The sequence below is a fragment of the Epinephelus lanceolatus genome, chromosome 1, assembly GCF_041903045.1.
Source record: "Epinephelus lanceolatus isolate andai-2023 chromosome 1, ASM4190304v1, whole genome shotgun sequence".
Lineage (NCBI taxonomy): Eukaryota > Metazoa > Chordata > Actinopteri > Perciformes > Serranidae > Epinephelus > Epinephelus lanceolatus.
Window position 1 is genome coordinate 38,739,011 of NC_135734.1, and position 21,798 is coordinate 38,760,808.

The 21,798-nt window shown below is 39.6% G+C and overlaps 1 protein-coding gene across 2 annotated transcripts in view; it reads right to left on the reverse strand.

Annotated features, from left to right (window-relative positions):
• The window catches only part of igfn1.1 (immunoglobulin like and fibronectin type III domain containing 1, tandem duplicate 1), a 36,153-nt gene extending 15,899 nt beyond the window's left edge, over positions 1-20,254 (reverse strand). For both annotated transcript variants that reach the window (XM_033626000.2, XM_033625998.2), the window contains exons 1-9: positions 20,108-20,254; positions 15,059-15,145; positions 6,707-6,826; positions 5,274-5,416; positions 4,216-4,315; positions 4,029-4,073; positions 2,335-2,368; positions 2,027-2,210; positions 73-186 (exon numbers count right to left, since the gene is read on the reverse strand). In XM_033626000.2, coding sequence (XP_033481891.2) covers positions 73-186; positions 2,027-2,210; positions 2,335-2,368; positions 4,029-4,073; positions 4,216-4,315; positions 5,274-5,416; positions 6,707-6,826; positions 15,059-15,107 — 789 coding nt within the window. In that variant the 5' untranslated portion in view covers positions 15,108-15,145; positions 20,108-20,254. The remainder of the gene's footprint in view (positions 1-72; positions 187-2,026; positions 2,211-2,334; positions 2,369-4,028; positions 4,074-4,215; positions 4,316-5,273; positions 5,417-6,706; positions 6,827-15,058; positions 15,146-20,107) is intronic.
• Between the last annotated feature and the right edge of the window lie 1,544 nt (positions 20,255-21,798).

Sequence of the window (21,798 nt, forward strand, 5' to 3'; positions counted from 1 at the left end):
ATGGGACATGTTACCATTTTAACATAGATAATAAAATGCAGTAAGATAGTACCGGTGGTTAACGACCCTCACCTTGTACAGGAAAATTTTGCTGGTAGGATCTTTGAGGTCCATGTCCAACTCAATTGTTGCACAGTCGTTGTCTTTGACCTCAATATGTTTCAGTGTACTGATGTGCGTCACAAACTACGGTAGAGATAGAGATTTTAAAAACCTACACAATTATAATAAACATTTAATGAGTGTGCTCATAGTGTAAGATGGACACCAAACAAATACTCCTAGGAATAAAGGTTCTGATAAAGAAGAAATAAAGGTTTGTCCCCAGAGAACCCTTTTTGGTTCCTCGTATAACCTTTAATATAGGTGCCACCTGGAACCCTGTCAGAGGATCCAATCTAGAATCCACCATAAAGGATTTTACCTAGAACCCACCCAGGGAGCTTTACAGAGAAACTTTTATATTCCACCAATCATGACTTAGTTTAACTGTTTAGCCTGGGGCCAAGGGAACCATGACCAGCATCCTTTGGCTTCATGAGGTTCCTAAGGGGCTGTGGTTGATGTGGTCTATGGAACAACCATAGTCTTAAGTATTTTAATGGCACAGTGGATCTAAACCAGGCTGCAGTTGGACACTATCTCTCATTAACCAATAAACATATTGTATGTTCAATACAGGTATGTAATTAACTGTTGTATGGCATGAAATAATGGTAAACATATCAGCTATGGCAGAACACAAGTGGCATTAAGTAATTTGGGGGATTCCAGATACATCTACACCTAAAAATACCATTTAAGGCATAGATAAACATTTAAATATTTGAGGGTGAGGATCTTTTAACACCCATGCTTTTAACAGTCATGAAAGAACTCTTTCTTTCAAAAAATCGTTCTTTGGATGAAATGGGTTCTTAATGTATCCCTTAGTCTCGAGAACCAAAGAATCCCTTAAGAGCACTGGCTTAAAGAAGCTAAGGTCATTCATACTCGATGTTCGTGATATATATTCATTCCATACATCACATATGGGACAAGCCGCGATACATCAACACCCCTAGTTCTGGGTAGAATTGGGGTTGGGTATTCTTTTTAATACTGATGCTAAAACAGCACTTTTAAAATGGTACTGGTGCCTAAACAGTGCCTGAACTGATACTTTAAAAGCATCAGTTCAGGCTATGCTCACATTCTGGCACTGAAATCTGTATAGTAATTTGGTCCAGTAACCAACTGTAGGTAGAACCTCAGCCCTTTAGGAAGAACCATTTTGGAACCCATATTTCTTAAGACCAGTTCAGACCAAAGATTTGTGACAAGACAAAACCATTTTAGAACGTTGCAGAGAAAAGTTGCAGCAGTGTGAACTGGCCGGTCTGAGCTCGACTCAAGCCGGCTGATGGTGTCACCTGCAACTCAGCTGGTCAAATCGCCGGCGGCTGGTTCTAGAACGTAAAGCATGTCGCCAGTCAGCTTGTAGTGAAGACTGCTGGTCAAGTCAAAATGTCCACAGACAGCGTGTTCGCTTGCTGCAGCAGGTGCTCTGTCCCTGCCGAGCACCCCCCCATGCATACACTCTCATTCACTGATTAATTGGCGCTGGTTCTTTGGCGTATTCCTTATGAATCCAGTCCATCTAATGCTTGTTTTGTTCATGTTTTTCACCGTTTCATCACTACTATAAATGCAACTGTAGCCAGTATCTCACTATCACTATCCTCATTCATATTTTAAGAAGCTACAAATTATATTCAGCCACAAAATCAGCCTGAAAATCTGGAAATCACAACGGAAGTACAGATTTGTTGCATAGAGATGATACACCATCTCATCTAGTTGCATTGCTGTGAACCGGCAGGGTTTAAGAGCGTTGCAGAACGGCACATTGCAACTCGTCTCATCGGAAATCTTTGCTCTGAACTGATCTTTAGAGTGTAGACTACGAAAACAATGAGTGCCATTAGTAGATGTTTGGTAGAACTTGTTAATGATAGATTTAAAGAATAATCAAAATGCCATATACCTCGGCAATCTCTTCCTCTCTCTCTTTCTTCATTTCATTCAGTTTCTTTAGCATGTAGCGGAAGTCTGTGATACCGTACTCGGCACAGATCCGCTCGTAGTCTTTCTTGTCCGCGCTAAGGAGAATTTCCCAGACCTTCTCCATTGGCTCCATCGGCTTTTCCTCACGTGTTCCATCAACATTACTGCAGAGAGATAATTATCATCAAGCCCCACACACCAATGGCATAGAAAGGTAAATGTCATAAACAAATACCATAACAGTTTATTTTAACAGACAAACAGCTATGTTTACAATGTTTCACTCACCGTTTCTTGAGCCTTTTTCTTAATTCCCCTGCGTCTGGGGAGCGATAACAAAAACCATCAGTCCATTTCTGAATGTACTTTGTCTTTCACAATATTATTTAAAGAGAACAGTTTCCAATTAACTATACTGACACTGTACACATTTATATTTATAGTAAAGCCCCGTAAGAGTAGCTTTGGTTATAATTAAATAAAACTGTATTTTCAGATTAATGGCTAATAGAGAAGAGTATCCTATCTGTTGTCAGCTCACAGAGTATCCCTTCATGCCCAAACAATATTCATATCCTCACACTTGGAACTGTGTCGAATGTAACACAGCAGATACCACTGAAGTTGTAATCAACATTACAATCTGTTATACAGAAGTTGAAAAAGCTCCCAGTGTTTCCGCAGGTAATGTTCTGTCATCAGTAACAGTAGTTATTGGATGTATCTTCAGTTGTATGAGTACGAGAACTGCACAAAGCGGAAGAAGGACTGAGACTGCGCCTGCCCGAGGATGAGAGATGTGACCAAATTATCATAGGTAATAAAAATGCAGTGCAGTGATGATGTAGACATTTCATACCACAGACGTTTATAACATGGACCTGCCAATGTGCATTCAACCCGTGCTGGACCCGCTCATACGAGTCAGTCTTCCTGTCACTCAGTAGAGAATCCAGTCTGCAGTGCAGATCATACAGCCTGGTAAGACCGTTCTGATGATGTGAGCTCAATACTCTGTCTGCTCTCTATCCGTCTGGACTCGGGGCCACCCTAAACACTTTCAGCAATGAATTTTGGGGGGGGGGCCGCCATAACAGCCCTGCATGCTGTGGCCTGCATTTTATGTCATCAACTGCAAAGCAGTGCCAGATTAGCTTCTTTAGTTGTCCACTACGGTGCAGATTCCTGATTGGCCTTGAATGGATTTTAATTTTAATTTCTGGATGTGAGGCAGGGCAGCACAGAGTCCAGCGAAACAGAATGTTAAGGTCACATCAACAGGATGATCCTGTCAGGCTACAGACCATACACTTCACTGATAAACTAGAGAATTACAGCAGTAACATTCATGATGTACATAGCCATAACACATGTGGTAAACCGCCACACTTCGGTGAAGCATCATTTTTTTACTGTAGTAAGAGAAAAAATCCATTCTGTCACAGCCTTAGTTCTGTTCGTACCCTTTAACATGATTCTTGTTGCTGATGGTCACATTTTTTAGTCAATTTCTGAGAGAGCCATTAATGTGTCAAGTGACAGCACACAGTGGCACTGCGCTGGTATGACAGATGCACCCTGACAAGCAGATTTTTCCCAATAATTCCAATTAATGAATAAAATGTCTTGTTGCCATGGAAACAAATGGGTTGGTTGTAGCACAAAGAAACTGAGCTGCTATTTCATTCCAAGTATTGATAGTTTGGATGAAAACCATCAGCCTCTATTCATCTTTGTACTCAGCTGGTTGCCCAATTCCCTGAAAGTGACGTTTTTAAAAATGTGATAAATTTGATTTTAAGTGCAGAGGTAGTTTGTCTGCTACTGAGTGCTATTTGTGTCTGACAGGGGCAAGCACAGTGTATATTAGCTCCTTTTTTGTGATGACATTGGCCTTAAAATTGTGAGCCTGGACAGCCACAAACTGAGATTTGCACATCTCTTTAGATAAAACTTTGAGGGTCAACTATTTCAAACCTTACCTTCTGCCTGTGTCTTCTGGAGTTCCTTGGTCTTAGAGAATCCAACTGCAGACAAACAATTACTTAAATTTCCATCATCCATTTGTCACAATTCAATACAAATGTGCCAACTTAGAGGATATATAACGCAACTATTATTTAACAGATTTGTGAAACACAGTGATTCAAACAATAATAAGGATCGTACCCGAAATGACATTCAAGACAACTGTGCAAACAGCCCTTCCATATTCATTTGTTGCAAAACACTTGTAGGTGTCAGCATCCTCTGGAGCGACCTTAGGGAACTAATAACATGCAAACAAAGTTAATAGCAGTTTTATTGTCACTGAAGGCAGTTTCTGTCTCAAGACATTATCACTTTACATTTCTGGTGTGTGAATATTCACTCTGTCTCCCATTTACTTCTTGTGAAGTCCAAACAACCGATTGCTGATCAGTGCTTATTTGTTATCTGCATCAGGAGCCATATTCATAGACACTCTAAGAGAGCTCCTAACTAAGCCTAAATTTTTTTAGTAACGAGTCCTAGCTTAGGAGTGATTTAGGAATGTTCTCAGAGTAAGGAAGGGACAGAAACTTTTATCTAAGTGAGGAGGTGTGGTTGGCCCTGTTGCTAGGTATGACACATTCTTTTAACAGATATGATTGGTTGTCACAGACACGCCCTTTTGTGAGCCTACAAGGTGTGGACACCCAGTGAAAATAAAATGAACTGTGTCGTCACTGTTAGTGTGATCACTCTGCTGATGGACGGTTTTGATAGATCCAAGTCATCACTGCTGCATTTTACCGTTTTTATTGTGATCATTTTATTTCTAGCTTTATAACATTATTGGGTTGGGTGGGAAATATGTGCGTAACCCTGATGAGATCGACCACAAATATCTCTGCACGATCTAATCTGTACGTTTCATTTACTCACTGTCATCCAGCGTTTGGAGAATATTTCCATGACCTCTTTATCTTTCTGCCATTTTCTCCTCTGCTTAAGAAGCTCTTCCTCCCTGCCCCTAACTGTTTTTCACCTTTGGAGGTCTAAGATGCTCTGTGAATAACTTTTATCTTTACAAGGACCTAGTCTTAATTGTAAGGGGAAATTCTTATCCGACCGCAGAGTCGTAATGTCCGTTTTAGCGGCTGAGTGTGGGTGAATTTTGTTAAACAGAAACATAAAGTGACAATGCCTTTAGAGTTTGTTGTAGATTGTCATTATTTATACCTCAACTGCTACAGACAGCTTACCTCAATGGTATGTTCTTGAGATGCCTCGTCATACTTTTGCATGCACACGTCAGGGTGATAATGTATTTCTCCATTTGCTCTGCTCCATGTTACAGTAGGTGTCGGCTCGCCCACTACTTTGGCTTTAAAGACTGCGAATTTACCTGGAATGAAATGAAACAAAGATTTCTTAATTAGTGGCAAATCATTCATTTATACGTTTTCAGTAAAGATGACAGAGACATGGCATTTTACCTACATGCAAACAAAAGATTTTTGTTGTTATTGTTTTGCTTGGTACTTTAGGGTAAGATGCTCTTAAAAGGTGTTTCACAACTTGTAGACATGCGCTCCACTTCCTTTAATTTATACACAAAGCTGCACGTGATTAAGGTCAGCAGTGTACTGGGAAAAAAATATGCAAATGTTAATCACATTTTGTGTCATGTTTTAAAGTTAATAGCACTCCAGAACTAATTCTTACTTACTGAAAACAAATGAAACAATGTCATGAATAAAAACATTCCCTGTGGCTAACTTCCAGTTTAGCCCTGTGCTAACTAGGATGGGAATAAAATGAATTGTGTTGCTATTTTAGACTCTCCAATTGTTATCGGGATGAAAAGATCCATTTCTGATAGTGAAAGGAGTCATTTCATGGGGATTATAACGCTTAAAAAAACTTATCAACCATTTTACAGCCACAACAGTAGTAACAGAGCAGGCTACTGCGGAGACTATGATGTAATCACAAGTTTGTCTAACTTAGTTGTGATTGGCAAGGGAGCCCAGGTGAAATATGCACGCAGCACGCTCTCATATGCACCCTATATGACAGGTACACAAAGTGGGCCAGTAAAGATGCAGACAGGGCCGGACGGCAGGTGAAAACTTTATGGCTTTTTTGATGGTCCACTAATGTGGCATCCCACTGGGATTTGTCCTGATATGCCAGATGGCCAGTACACCTCTGATTCAGCTCTACTTAAGAAGTGTCATCTCATCAGGAAAATAAGCAGCTGATGCGCGTTTGGGAAGATTTTCACCCTAATGATGAACGAGCAACATTTCAAAAGTTGGGAAGGTGAAATGAGCCTCTTAGGTCTGTTCCTGTCTGAGAAGTCTGAGAAGTCTGTTGATTCTACTGCTACTACTGCTGTTATTATTAGTCATACTTCTACTATTATTATACACATATGATTATTATTGTCACATACACATACTGTCATATATTAATATGTACTTACAACATATTGTATCACAATTACCATTATTATTATGATAATATTGTCACTAAAATTAATGTTACTTTAGCTATTGTTGTTACTGTCTGTCCTGCATCCCTGCATTTTTGATTAATATCAATATATTTTCCAACACACGGGAGTATAAAAAATATAGCCTTTTAAAAAAATTCCAATGGATCTGAATCTGTTACAGACATGAAGACTTACCCTCTTGAATAGTCAGAGCGATGGGTTTGCGGGTGAAATCTGGAGTCGACATTCCTTCTGGAAGTTCCTCCTTAAATTGTGTTATCATCACACCGGGCACTTTCGACTTCTTCTTAATGCCTGATTAAGTAAAAGAAATAATAACAATTAGACAACCTTAACGTATAGAGAGGGGAAGTTGAGATAAAGTAAATACAATTTAATAATCACAACATGATGATGAGTATATACAATATACTCATCACAGCATGATGATGTTAATGATTTGTTTTGAGGAGCCACCACTGTTTGTCAGTGAACTTCAATAAGTACAGTATGTTTGAAGAAAAAAGACCTATTTTTTTTTTACTAGTTTAGTTAAATGGATGATAAATACATGTCTAAAACCCAGACAAATTCTCCAGTTAACATTTGTCAGTGTAATTTTACAGGTAGTCACATTTAAATAAGTGTTTATCAGAAGAAAGCAACGTGTTTGTGGAAAAAAATGCCACAATAATTAAACAAACTTCTAAAGTCTTCTGTTCAGTCCAGTAGTTTGTGATGATTTGTATAAACTTAATCCTCTTTTTTTCATTTTCAAAGTATTTGAAGATTGGCCAGCATTTGTCTGAATAAACTGAGTGGCTAAGGATAACACGAGCCAATACAGAAGTTCTCAACTAAATTAGCATAACTCTCCGCCACCTTAAATCTGACCCCGCTAAATGTTTGTTACACTTGTTCTTCCAAAAACTCTTCTGCTCCTTTTCCAAGTACAGGGTTCAAGTTAGTTATTTAACATCCCTACTCTACATCCCCAGTGTGTTGACTCTGCTCTGACACTGTACCCTCCAAACAGAGTGCTGAAAAGGAGCAGTACATACTGTACGACCAACAGTGTGGTCAAAAGTCAGAGACATTTCCAAAGGGAATGTGAATGTCTAATTTATGCATCAAGATGATTTTCCAGTGTGTAAAAACATATTTTTTCAACTAACTCTGCAAAAGAATTTTCCAAGTTTTCTGTAATAATGTACTCTGGGCTCTCCCACCTCGTGGGCCTCTCTTCATAATATTAGTAGTGTTTAATCTCCATATGAACATGCACCCACATGAGACTGTGTTTATGTAAGTAGCAGGCGTAATGAGGTCATAGGTGGTGTTGTAATTAACTGAGGAGTCTTGCCATAAACATGAAAGTTTATGTCATGTTGAAAACATGAGTGGAAACTTTGAGTTAATGTTAATTAGAATATCGGATGAATTATATTTAACTTTAAATTCATTGTGTTGTCATTGAAGGTAGTTGATAGGATGTTTCTCTCTGGCTAAACTGGCTTAAGTGTATGCAGCTTGCATTATATATTTGTTTATGTTTATTTCAATAGAGTCTGATTGCACACAGCTGGGCGTTCCTGTTGCACTCCTGGTCGCCTTTTTTTCCTTTACTGACTGCAGTGTTGTTCTGTTTGGGAAATCAGTAGCTATTCATTTGGTTGTCGATGTAATTTAATTCAGGTTTCATCAAATTCTTAAATCCTGTTTTGTGACCTTGCAGTGGGGCAAACTAATAATCCTTAGACTTACATTAACAAAAAATGATTTTTAACAACTCGAACAAAGCTAGCTAGCTTTAGCTAGTTATGCAATGCTAGTAACGAAAAAAATAAGGTGCGAGTTTGCTAGCTAGCTTGCAGGCTGTACCCCAAAAACGAGATTCCTTTCATCAGTAGCAGTTACATCTTTGTTGAAAATTTCCACCTGGCTTTCACTGAACGCAAGACCCGCCATCACGGGGTGAGTGATTCAACTCCATGAACATCCCCATGAGTGGATGCCTCTGAATAACCGTTTTTGTGCCTCACGAGTCAATCATAACAATGAGTGTTCCTAACCTATGTAAATCAGTGATCTGTGTTCATGGAACACCCCGCCGTGGCTGCAATCAGAGCCATCTGGTTTATTTCATAGATTACTTTTAACTAAATTACAGCTTTTATTTCTAGCTTGCAAGTTTTAGAGTCATAAAGACAAAAATTTACCCGAAGATAAATCCTTCATCTTCATCCACTAATTCTTATTTCATTTAAGTGACATCTCTAAAGTTTCATACATTCTGTGCACACCTTCAAATGTAAATGGATCAAGTTTCCCAGCTGGCACCGGTCATCAAAATGACGTCAGACGTTGGACTCTTATGTTGAACAGTTGTTGAATTTTGATTGGAATGAATATCGGGTTTATGATATTCTAAACATCTAACAACATTAGAACTTCACCTTATGTGGATGTTAATAATATTATGTTTTGCAGATGTTGGGTTTTGTTCTCCGTACTTTACGACTAAAGGTTGTTCGTCTACGTGAAGATGAGGTTGGCATGAGATGTGTGAAAGACATTGGATTCTGGTTACTTAACAATACATCTTTAAACCAACAAATTATCAACGTCATCTGTCGTCAGTATCTCACATCAAATTGATGTTGGCATTAGACTATGTCTGACATTGAGTTTTGGTCACCTGACGTCATAGCCTAAATTTGTCTTGATATCAATATCTAATGACACTGGTGGCCAGCTGGGTTAGTGAAGCCTTGTGCTAAATGTTTTTGTTAAAGTAGGCGGCATAGTGCTTTTACTTTTGAACATTTAGAGGAGACTGAATAAATATATTTAATGAGTTGTTCCTGACGTATGTACAGTCATTAGGGTGATCTGTCATCTGTAAATAATGAAACCCCCTATGTTTGTATTTGTAATTTAACAGTACTCATTATTCTTATTTATAGCACAGTTCAGTCTAAATTGTGAGTCCTCAAAACAGGGAAAGTTGGGCGGAAGTTTTCTGTGTGGGGACAAAAGCGCTGAGGTCCACCCAATAAAAATGATGAGTCCAGCTCAGCTCACATGTATAGCTCACTCTAGAAATAGGCACTGAAGCAGGTTTAAGTGCTTTGCACAAGTCCCAGAACACCTGAGAGTACCAATATGGACTAACCCATAGCAATCTCGAGGGCGGCATCACTGAATGCTGATCGCAGGGCTTCAGCTGGTCCGGGGATCTTTAATTATTTTCTCTTGGCATGAAAGACCTGTAATAGGCAGAATATAAACTATGGCATATGAAGTTTAAGTAAGGAGAGGTGAGCAGGGTGCCCCAGCATTTTGCAGTCTTAAGCGCTTTGGAGGTGAATTGCTTGCAGCAGGAGCTACAGAACAGTATGTGCTGTATGTGGCAGAGCACTGATAACGTTACATGAATGTTGATGCTGTTAACAAGCTGAACTTTATTGCTATGGAGTCACGAGGATGACGCCGACATCGTTAAAAGCGATTTGTTTGCGTGGAAATATTGATCAGCCAATTAATGTAGAACAGCAATTAAAGCTGGGTGTTTAAGCCAGGCATTGATTTCATGGGTCAGTCAACAAGAGGTACTACATGGAATATAAATTTGGTACAGAGAAATATATATATATATATATATATATATATATATATATATATATATATATATTTATATATATATATATATACATACATATACAGTGTATACTTATATATAGTTCTATTCGGTTCACATTCGCAAACATCACCAGACTCTTTATATCTTGTTGGCTGAGCATGTACTTCTGATACCACTAAAGAGCCTGTGCACCATGTTAAATTAGTTTTAACTCCGTCATTGTAGCTGCACTTCAGGAGAATTAATTGTCTTTATAAGCAGGTATTCCTTAAAAAGCAGTGGTTAAAATTTCTTCAGAAGTGAAAGCTGAGTGTAGAAAGTTTTGTTTCTCTTGTTACACATTTATTTATTTTTAATTTGAACTGAACAGTAATGTTTATCCTGCGCTATACACACCTGTGACTGGTGAACCGTCACATTTACTGTATGTTCACCACAGAGCTAGAACAAACTTAAAGAAGACATTACAGTTTCCTAACTCTGAATATTAAGTACTTATACACTGCACTTGAGTGCTGCACTTTCCTCTCCACCGCTCTGTGCTTTCATCTCTTTAATTTCTTTTAGCTTTTTGTATTTATGCTTTTCTTATTTCATATTCTTTATGGCTTATAAAGCTCTTTGAAAAGCTTTTGCATATGAAAGGTGCTTTATAAATACACCTGGCTTGTCTTGCCAAATAAATAAATAAATAAATGAATGATAAACTTTTCTAAAGCTGCTGACTCACCAACGTGTTTCCACTGTTGTGTGATGTTGTATTTATTCCTAAGTACTCCGTTGCCATTGTTGGCTGTTAACTGCAGTAACTTTGCAGTCATTTGCTGGTCAGCTGTAAAGTTTGTGCCTGTACACTGACTGACGCTGAACTCTTCATTTATTCATGTCCCAATTTAAATAGATTTTGTTGCCGGTCTAAATTGTCCTAAACTGTATTAGTTACAGAATTTCATTCTTGATATTATTGCAACGTTATCAGCACTTTTCTTTTTGTACATGTGAACTAATAGCTTGTATTATTTTCTTGTTTCATTTCATGGCCATGGCCAACAGAGAATGATTTGATTCCTCAAAAGTATCACTACTTGTGCTGACCCAGATTCCCTCAGAGTCATTGTCAAAGGCATACAAGAAATCAGAAGATATCGAGAGTTTGGCGAGGCTTAAGGGCTCCCAGAGTTCATGGGTGTCGTTCCAGCTGATTACCTTGGGACCTCAATGTTCTGTGTTAACTTGACAGCACATGGTTCTCTTAGACCTGCTTTGAACTGCTAGGATCATAGAAATTGCAATTTTGTATCTGTGACACTCCTGGTCGTCACAGCGAAGCCGAGGAGAGCACGAGGGTCAGGCATGAAAAGGCCGAAAATCTCCAGGGAATACAGAAAGAGTTGCGACTTAAAGGGGTGACTCAGTTTGCCTCGGTGTTCATAGTCTGAAATTACAGCCTCGAATACGCTTTACTTGTAGTCTTTTTACTGATACTAAATTCATGCTGTTTGCAAGTGCTCAGTATTGATCTAAATTTACAAGTTGATCATGTTTAAAGTCCCCCTCCACTCCACAGTGTGTTTTTCTTGTGTTTGTGTCTCCTAAAATGAAAGATCTTGACTACACTGACTTGTATCCGTACAAAGTTTTCACTACGGAGGTATTTCACATCCTTCTACTGGAAGAAAATTAGCATTTTCTAGGAAAGCAAAGGCATGACCTGCTTTATTCTGCTTTACTCTGCCTCTCTTTGGCTAACCCTAACATTTTTACTCCAATCCCACTCCTCTGGCCTTAATCTAACCAACGAAGACAGCGAGTACTAGCCAGTTGGAGGGAGACAAGGGCAGGTCGTGCCTTTGCTATTCTAGGAAATGCAAATTCACCTCCTGAGGGAGGTGATGTCTGTGCCCTTTCCCTAAAATCTGACTTTCAAACTTACGCCGGGCAAGCTAGATTAGGTACGTCACTAATAAAAAAGCCAATTTGAACCTGGAGTTCGCATTTTACCACTCACAGTTCCCTTGTCTGAAAGTCGATATATATTTTTTTTAATGGGTTTTTAGTTAGATGCCTGAGATAAGGTCTGTGGTTAACACAAGCTTAAAAGACTTTCATGTTTTGTTCTACGACATAACGTTTTTCAGTAAATACCCTACTTGTGAACTTTTTAGCTTTTATGTGTTTTTAAAATGGCAGTTGCTAACAAGTGGTTTAATGATTACACAGAACATTACGCCGCAACAAACACGACTTTACAGTCTTGTGGTGGTGGTGGTGTTAGTTCATGGGACCATAGTGTCATTTGTTTATAGCCTAAGGTTAGCTTTTAACTTCTGGCGATTGAATTTAGGCTTCAATAGTCATGAAAGTGGTGTTCGTTTATCTAGCTTAACAAAACATGTAAGTATCATAAACATTTGTTTGCCACAGAGCTCATTTTCTGCAATAATCCAAAATCCAATGAAAAATTCCCATAGGCATTCTAACAAGAGAACCAGTGCGATGCTAACTTCTGCGCCGGCCTACAGAAAAACGTTATCCCTGGGGCACTCTATTGCTGTCAGGTTCGGGAAGCACATATTCAAGCACCTATCGGGAAACAGACCTTGGTACAACAACGTCAAAGAAACCTGAAACCACCAGCGCAGAGCAGACTTGTCAGTACGGAGGGCAGAGTTAGCATTAGCATAATGAAAGTTTTGACAGCTAACATGGCAGAGTGTGCAGTTTTTGGATGTGAAGTGGACCCTGGAGCTTCCTTCGACTATCGACCAAAAACCCCATCATAGCGGATATTTTTGTACGTTTCACAAACGATGTGTCAGCCACTGACAGTTAGCTCACAAACTAACAAGCTAGCAAACAACATAGGCTGAATGAAAGATGCAACAATGTCTGCTAGTTGCTGATTTTTGGGGCACAACAGACTCCTCATCTGAGTCTGGGTCTGACTGAGACTCAAACATGTACGCCTGAATCTCTCTGATGTTTCCGCTAATGCTAACACTAGCCATCTTGATGCCCACTGCTGTTTGACCGATCGACGTAGAGCAAGCAGCGCTGAAGAGGGCGGAAAGTGAAACTTAGAGAAAGCAAATTTCTCAACGAGGTAGAAAGAGTAGAAATACTTCCAGCCCCTTTTCAGAGTTTTTGTAACTATTGTTTTTATTATTTGCTAAACAGATATTAGTGAAGTTTAAAACGTGTCTGGAGAAGGACTCTAAGCTAAGATGCCATTTTAAGGGGACACTGGAGTGACCAGTCGTATTAGCTTGATTTTAGGAGAGATCATGCCGCCCTTTGAAGATGCTCCTGTCGAGCAAGTTCACTTATTGAGACTGAACTGTGCCAACATACTATACAGGACTCATCAGCATTTGGACATACAATTAAAAAGTGGCATTTTTCCTTTAACTCACAAGACAAAGTAGACACATCGAAATCAACCGCAGTGCCCTTTAGCAGCAGCCTTGAGCTATGGAGGTTGTTTCAAACGTCACAATGAAATGCATCTGTTGTGACACTGAAAGTTGAATCATCCTTTTCGGATGACACCTTTCAAGGCGTGATGAAGAGCACATCATACATGCAACTCACCCAATGTGGAGACATGCACTTACAGAAGGTGAGTCGTTTGTGTGATTTGATTTCTTTTTTGCTCGCATACCTTTGTCGTCGGGTTGAACTCCCTCTGAACCGTCGACTAAACACGCAACGTGACAGCAGGAGAGGGAACAGGACAGGTAAATATTAATCCTGACAAAAGCACCATGGCAGGTTGGAACTTCGACAGGATTATGGACACAATAAACACAAAACACCACAGTATACAGTGTACCCCAGGAATGGGAAGCACAGACACAGACACAACTCGGGTAGAACAAGAAATTCAGAGACACATCACACAACAAAAAACGGTTAGTCATAGACACAGTATAATACAGTATTAGCAATATGTTGTTACAGCATGTGAATAGTTGTGCTGTGCAACTGTTGATTAGACTTAACTTCAAGCTCACTCAGGCATTTTCTCACGACTCTCATGACATCTCAGGATGATTCCAGCTCGGTGCTTGAGAGAATCTCTTTGCAAATACTTTGTGGAGAAGCAACTTAGCTTAATAGATGCCTTTATTTTGTCTTCTATGACGAAAGGACGCCATTTCTCTTCCAGTTTTCTCTTTAGTTGTTGCAGCAGCTGGCGACTGTTGCATTGTTCTTCAGATATACTCAGAGTAATCCTGAGTGAGGATACTCTGAAGATTTTTGCTCTCGTTGAGTGATTACTGCTTATTTGCATCTCATCTTCCGCCATATGTGTTGCCTGCGTTCATTTTCTAAACAGACATCTTCAGAATCACATCCTTGATGAATGAAATGGCCAGCGCTACATTGCAACGTCTTGCTACTTGTTTTTTTTCCCCAGGTAGCATAAAGCTTCCGTTGCAAAGTAGCATCTGTGTCCTCCTTAACACAAAAATGTTCTTTGCTGTTGAGTGTTCTTGGAAAAACCATGAATAATATTTGGACTTTTTCCACTTGACAAAAGAAATAGCTGAGGTGCTTATCTTCATTTTCTCTCAGTGGAAATGGTCAGCCCTCAACATAATGTAGCATATTTCAGATGCCTTGGGTATTTCACGTCTTCAAAAAAGATGCATTTTGTAGACACAGACTTTATGTATTCTTCGATGTTGAAAGCTTCCCAGGAGTTTTGTGTCTTGCAGGGTTTTATTTCCTTGAATGCAACGTCACACGAGTCTTTATTTTTGCGTAAGATTAGATGTGTAAGTCAAACAGATCCTGTTCATCATCATTCCTTGGATAAGAGGAAATACAGGCGGACACAGCTGCAATACAAACACTTGACTGACCTAACCGGAGAGGGCGTCTTATCACCCTGCACTTACCCGCCTGCCCAGCGGCAGTTGGCTCCGTCACCTTTGACTTCTTCCACATCTTGGCTCTCCTCTTGAGCTCTGCTGATTCAAAAGGCTCTGTAGCAAAAACAGATATGAGATACAAAGGGAAGTATTCAGCACCGCACAGTATGTCTGGCTCAACAGCAAATCATTGATATTCTCCTTAAAGTTTGAAGTGTTTGAGGTGTCAGTCTTTAGGGGTTGGTTGTACTTTCACTGTTGCTCATTCTGTTTGAGCAAATGCAACTCAGAGTTTGTCAGATTCAATTAAACTTTTGGAGGAAAATCAGCAGCTCTGACCTGCTCAGACTGTGTCTTCTAAAGCTCATTGCAGTGACTCTGAGCAGTCAGTAAGAGGCAGCAACCAGTGTCATTTACAGTAACTGCTGGCCTTCACTAGGGCTAAATGTCTATCTTGTTGAAGCCCTAAATATGCAGGGTGAAGAGTTAAGCTTAGTTTTTCAATGCTCACACACTGCCACTACTATATCCCCTTACCCCTGATTAATATCACCTGATTCATGGTACTATTTAAAAAAAAAATATCCATAAGTATTAGTGTAAAATACCATGTTTTATATTACCTTTTATAAAGGCTGTAGGAAAAAAAACAGCTAAAAGACACAGCATGGAACTTTATTTTTTCACCACACCTGCAGTTCTCCCTTCTCTTGAATAAGATATACATGCATAAATATAAACTCTATTACCTAACTACCTAACTAGTTTTAACCCCTTAGTCTGAGAGAAATTTATTATTGATACCAGAGGAGTTTTATATAAAAACATCAGGTGTTATGTGACACTTACAGTACCAGGGTCACAGCTGGCTCACATGAAACTTGTTTAACTGTTACATGAGTCATGTCTCTGTTTTGAAAGGTCACATGCATCACTTTATGTCATTACTATTTTTTGTTCTTGTAAAATTTGACCTAATGACTCTCATGTTAAAGGGGTCTTAACCTTCTTATTGGACAGGGACTTAAAGGAGGTGGGGTTACGTACGGGGATTAATATTATTTCGTTATTACTTTGCAGCTGAACAAAGATTTTCGGAAAATGTTGACATGAGGAGGTGAGTTCTGTTTGAATGCTGCTTGTAGAGCTCAGTGTGGATGTTGGATGACCTAACAAGTCTTTCCCCTGATACCTGAAAGCACCTATGATTAGGTTTTTGATTAACGCCTGCTATTGTGCTTTAAAGAGTCCTAGTATCTAGCATGATTGCATGATGCTTCAAACTACATTGTCATGTCCGTCTAACTGTAATAGATACAAACCTACTGTAGTTTGCTGCATGGTTTACCCAACAGTTTTACATTTTTCCAGCAGCATGTGCATTCAGACTGCTCCAACTCCTCAAAACCTTTAAAGCCCCTGAAGACTTTGTTTCAAAGTTGAGTGTTTGTGACACTCAAATGATGAGCTAGTCTGTGGTCACATAAGATCCAGTTGCTTATAACAAACTGTTGGAGAAACTAGCGTCTTAGGGGCTTAAAAAGGGGACTTATTTTGCTTTTCCGCATTTTGTGTTTTATATGTAACATTACCAATTTTGGATGTTCATATTAAACATGGCTAAAGTGTCAAATAGTCAGGTAAACATATGTACAAGTAATCCCTGCGGGCAAAATCGATAAATGTTGGGACCCCCCTTGGGGCACATCTCAAGGGGCTTTATAATAATAAATAATAAATAATAAACAAATTTTAACCACAAACCTCAGCTGAACCATTCTGAAGACTCTGTTTCCAGCGGTTTTTTCTACTATGGCTGAAGTATAACATCATAGTGTGCCAGATTTCTCCATAAGATCATCTGCTTTAGGCAGGCTACTAATTGTTTACACTACGGAGCCTACACTGCTACATGTAGCTACATGCTAACGTTGGGGAAACATGTAATCGTGGCTGCTGATGTACATTTGTTCTCGCTTTGGGATCGGATTCCTGCTGGAACATGTCTGGCTGTTTTTAGAACGTTTATTGGTGATTTGTCATGATAAAAAGTGCCGCTGTTTGCAGTCACAGTCATTCCTGCAATGACAGTGCAGAGGTGGCAGACAAAGAAACTTTGACCATTCAGAGCAGAATGGACTTTTCCAGGAGGGAGACTTAAATGGACAGGTGCTAAAATGGAGTGTGTCAGAGGATACAATAATCAGTCCTCTTTAAACAGAGTATTGCCTTAAAGCCAGAATGTCTATTTGGAACATGAGTCTGGCTTTGCTGAAGTGAAGGCTTCTGTTTTTGACTTGCATCATAATTTTTAGTGAAAACTGAATTTTAAACACTTCACCTCCAATTTTAAATATTTACAGTCTGTCGTGACGTCCCACTGGATATAAAACCTGCTGTCTTGGAAAGTAAGTGTTTTATTTTTAGTTGTACTCGTGCCCTAGCATATGTTCAGAACGGCGCTGGGCTCCAGCAGCGATCTTGGCTGTTGCTGGATCTTGAAAACGAACTACACAACACATATGGTAAAAGCAAAACAGCCTGCAACAGGAGACATTTTGGCAGGAGGCCTTTTGCATTAAAGGAAACCCACTCCTCTTTCTCTCCCACTCACTCGTTTTGCTGTTGTAGCTCATTACATTTATAGTTTGTTTGGCTGAGGCGCTCATCTGATTAAATGAAATCTGACTTGTGGGGGAGGGGAAGCCGTAGACAAGATGACGGTCAGTAGATCCTGAGCATCTCTCTCAGCCACCGTCCCTCAGATTTTAAAGATTTCAGCTTCAGGCTGCATTACAGTAAACACTTATGTTGCTTTTCTTCTTAACTGCATTACATTTAACTCGTATGGCATCAGGCTGGCTGTCACTGCAGGCAACATAACACGTCACCAAAATTAAAATTAGAGACAGGCTATCTGAAATGTCGGACTGCTGTTGCAGAGAGACATTAAATCCAGCATTTAACTCTCAGAGTTCGAATTCGCCCTCCCATGTTTTTCTTTTACTCTTAAAGACATACTTCGCCCACAAAGTGACCATTTGTACATCAGTTAGTCACGCTGTGTTACTGTGAGTATGTGAGGAAAAGTTTTTCTCGCATGCCTCCACAGGAAACCACAGTTTGCAACAGCAAAACTATCTCTTCCCACATGCACGTTTCACTAAAACCTTATTTAAAACTGAAAGTGAAACTTATTTATACTCTCTTCCAAGCCAGACTCCAGTGCTCAGGTTTTCGGGTGAAAATGCATGTGTTTGAGAAGTACTGAGCACACGACTGGATGCACAACTGCACGTGTTGTGTGAGAGTTTAAAAATGGATGTTCTAATATAGCTTTGCTGTTGTTAAACATGGTCGTCAGTCAATTAATAATTTAATATTTGCTGTTTCCGTGATAGTAATTTTGTGGGTAAAATATTCTTGTAACTGTTGACATCATGTTCACATATATCTCACTCTGTTATGCTCTGCACACACTGTCATAAAGGAGGAAATCGTGTTTACATAAACATGATAGGTGTTTACTGACTATGATGTGTGTGTCTTAATTAAAAGTATCCCTGTATTTATTTCCTCCCATAGTGTTTTGACACTTTGTCTTGTAACTAATTTCGCTTGATTTGTCGCTGACATGAACAGAACGATGTCTGAGTTTGTGTGAGCTTCCTTCTCTGTCTATGCACGGTCAGATTCTGTGATGTTTGCGTGTGTAAAACCCTTGACATTACTTGAAGCTGACCTCTTCTCGAATTCACAATGTGAAAACAGTGACGGTCATTAGAAGACGCCTGTAGAGTCCTTTGTAAGAAAAAAATAAGACACTTGAGAGGCTGCACAGCAGACAAACAAATTATGCCTAATGTCTCAGATGTACGTGACATGTCTCAGGGATTCAGTCACCCACTGTAGATGACTGCACCGCTGACCGCATACTCTTGAAATGGCATCTGGTAGCTTCTCAAATGTCCCTCACTGCATTTCTCCACACGTCACTGGCTGCAGTGGACGAGGCAGAAAGTGGCTTCAGCTGTGTAACCCACATGAAACTTGGCCTGGCGACAAGGCCTTTTGGTGTCAAAGGAGCGCTAATGGTGCTATTTGAACTTCCCAGGGGATTTGCTCATTTGTTCAATTGCTGTAAGCGGGCTGACACGCTGATGCATATATGTTGTTCAGAACATGTAAGAAATGCTTAAGCTATAGCATGTTGTGTGTGGCGGCATGTTTTGATCAGCCCGTGTTTATTCTGTTACTTTCTAGTCTTATCTCCTAAATTGATCGTGTTCTTTCAGATCTACGAAGCGTAACAGCATTGAAGATAATTGCTTTTTACAGAAACACATTCTGCATGTGCACAATGTGAGACACAAGCACAGAGAGAACGACTTCAGCGCGAATAGTATCAACCACAAGTCCTGCATGTTTCTTTTAATGTGAAAAGAAATCCTATTTTCTGCCAAAATACAACCCACAGCCTGCACGCAGCTCCCTGAATCTCAGGCTACATATCGATTTGATACCTCCATCTAAAGTTAGTCATCATCACCCAACAACCTCACAGCTCTGACCTCACTGCTGTGATCCAGCTCCCCAGATTTAAAGCCGTGAAATTCAAACTGAGGAGCCTGCATGCCTCACTAAAGTGATTTCATGCATCGACACCAAATTTGTGTGTCCTCTGTGTAACTAAATCCTGTACAACATTTAATGAATATCAGAATTATTAACATACTCTGTAATTCGAGCAACTGAAAATAGATAGCACATAAAATTGTACTCTTAGTCACTTTATTGCTCTTTAAGCACACAGCAAGTTCAGCTCTTTGTAGAGGAAAATAGAGGCGTGTATTCATTACACACAGCATGTACTATTTAGTTTGGTTTCCTGCACCTATTTGTGCACCTGCTAACAAAATGCTGACGTCTTTCTGATGCAACCAGTGACATTGTATTTATCCTGATTATGTTCGCAGGGCCTGACTTACAAAAAAAAATAGGCTGTCTGTAATCCATTTCTGCTCTCTGCTCAGAATATTTCCTCATCCAGCCTGCCTTCATTTGAGGGCCACCTACCTGCTCACAGTCCTCAGTGCTCTCAGCTCTGTTCCCTTTCAGGCAGCAGTCTGGTCACACTGTGCCTTCTCCTAATTTTTTCAGTGTAATAGATCCTTCCAGCAGTGTGCAAGTCTGCGCTTGATGCTCCTCTACCGACTAGACCAAGCGACTGCCAAAAGCTGTTTAGGCTTTTTTGTATTCGTGGTGACTCCAAAGACATTGGAGGTTGGGTGGGCGGTGAGACACAGAGGGGGCACAGTGAAGGGAAGGTCAGGGAGCAGGTTAAATACCTCTTTAAGAATCATTTGTTCCCATGAGCCAGATGCAGTGGCGCATAAATGAAGATGAAGTTTGTTTACAAGCCTGAAATTTAGATATATCAGAGTTTGCAAGTTTAGGATTTGATTAGGGCTGCTAAGTGTGTGTGTGCTGTCAACTGGATTGTTTAACTCTTACTCTTACTTAACTCTGACTTATATTGTTCATTATGAAAATAAAGACTCTAACAAACAAACTCCTGTTGTTTCTGTTTTTGCAAGAAAATTTAAAGTGTCTTCATATTGAATACACACAGAGCGCAGCCTTTAAGATACTGGACATATGATTAAGGATGCACCTGCTCATCTAACCTCTGAAGACTTTTAATGCAAAACACACCGGAAAGTACATTAACATCAAACCTGTCAAAACAGTAAGGTGGATATTGTGACTGAAATCAGCATTTGTTTGTGTGCTGGGATATTGTCAGAATGCTGTCTTGTAAAGATGATTTCCTGTAATCATGTTTAGTGGAAGTGACGACTGGGACGTATTAATTACCATCCTGCCAACTTCAATTAACAAAAGAAGGAACTTCTAAATGGCTGATATTGATTTGACAAATTGGAGTGGAAATATATAATGATGATGTTCACTGGATGAAGTTTGATATCGAGGGCCTCTTTACGGCAGGCATTTGAAAACATTTATCATAGCAAACATACTAGAATTACAAGTATCATGTTAATAATAGGTCATCTAAGGACATGTCATTGTGTATGTGGCTTGGAATAAAACCCGTAGATGGATACAGCGACATCTAAATCAAGGTTCAAGGCTGCAGTGCTGGAATGCTTTCTCCCGTTGTCTTTTATTACAGACTCTGGTATTCCAGTTGCATGTCATGTTGAGAGTTGTATTATTTTAGGACGTGCCATAAACATTGCCAGCCACTGTCCTTAGAGGCTTAAATAAAGAAGTGATGTGTAGGTGCTTCAAATTGTCCCACCCCCCCCCCCCGGGGTGTAAGCCAAACACGGAGTCAGCTGTTACGAGTCTGTGTTTCTACGAACATCTGAAACCTGATCAAGACTATTGACAAGTGTTAATACCTGCAACAAATACATCCTTACTAGAAATACACCTACAGTAAATGACACTAGGGAATAAATGAACTCTTCCTTATACAAATTATGCATTTATATATGGTAGTAACAGTAAATATTGTTTATGTTTGTCTCAGTATTAGGCAAAACGACCCTCAGACAAATTTTAATCTAAAAGACATGACAATAGCATGAAGTATGACAGACCTCCGTGAAATATGGTTTGATTGTATGACCTTCTTGTCCCGACGGTGAATCAGGTGAACTTTGCCTTCAGCAGACAACAACAACCATAAATCTGTCTCACTTAAAGAAATATGCCCAAGGTATCATTTTCTAGCAGGC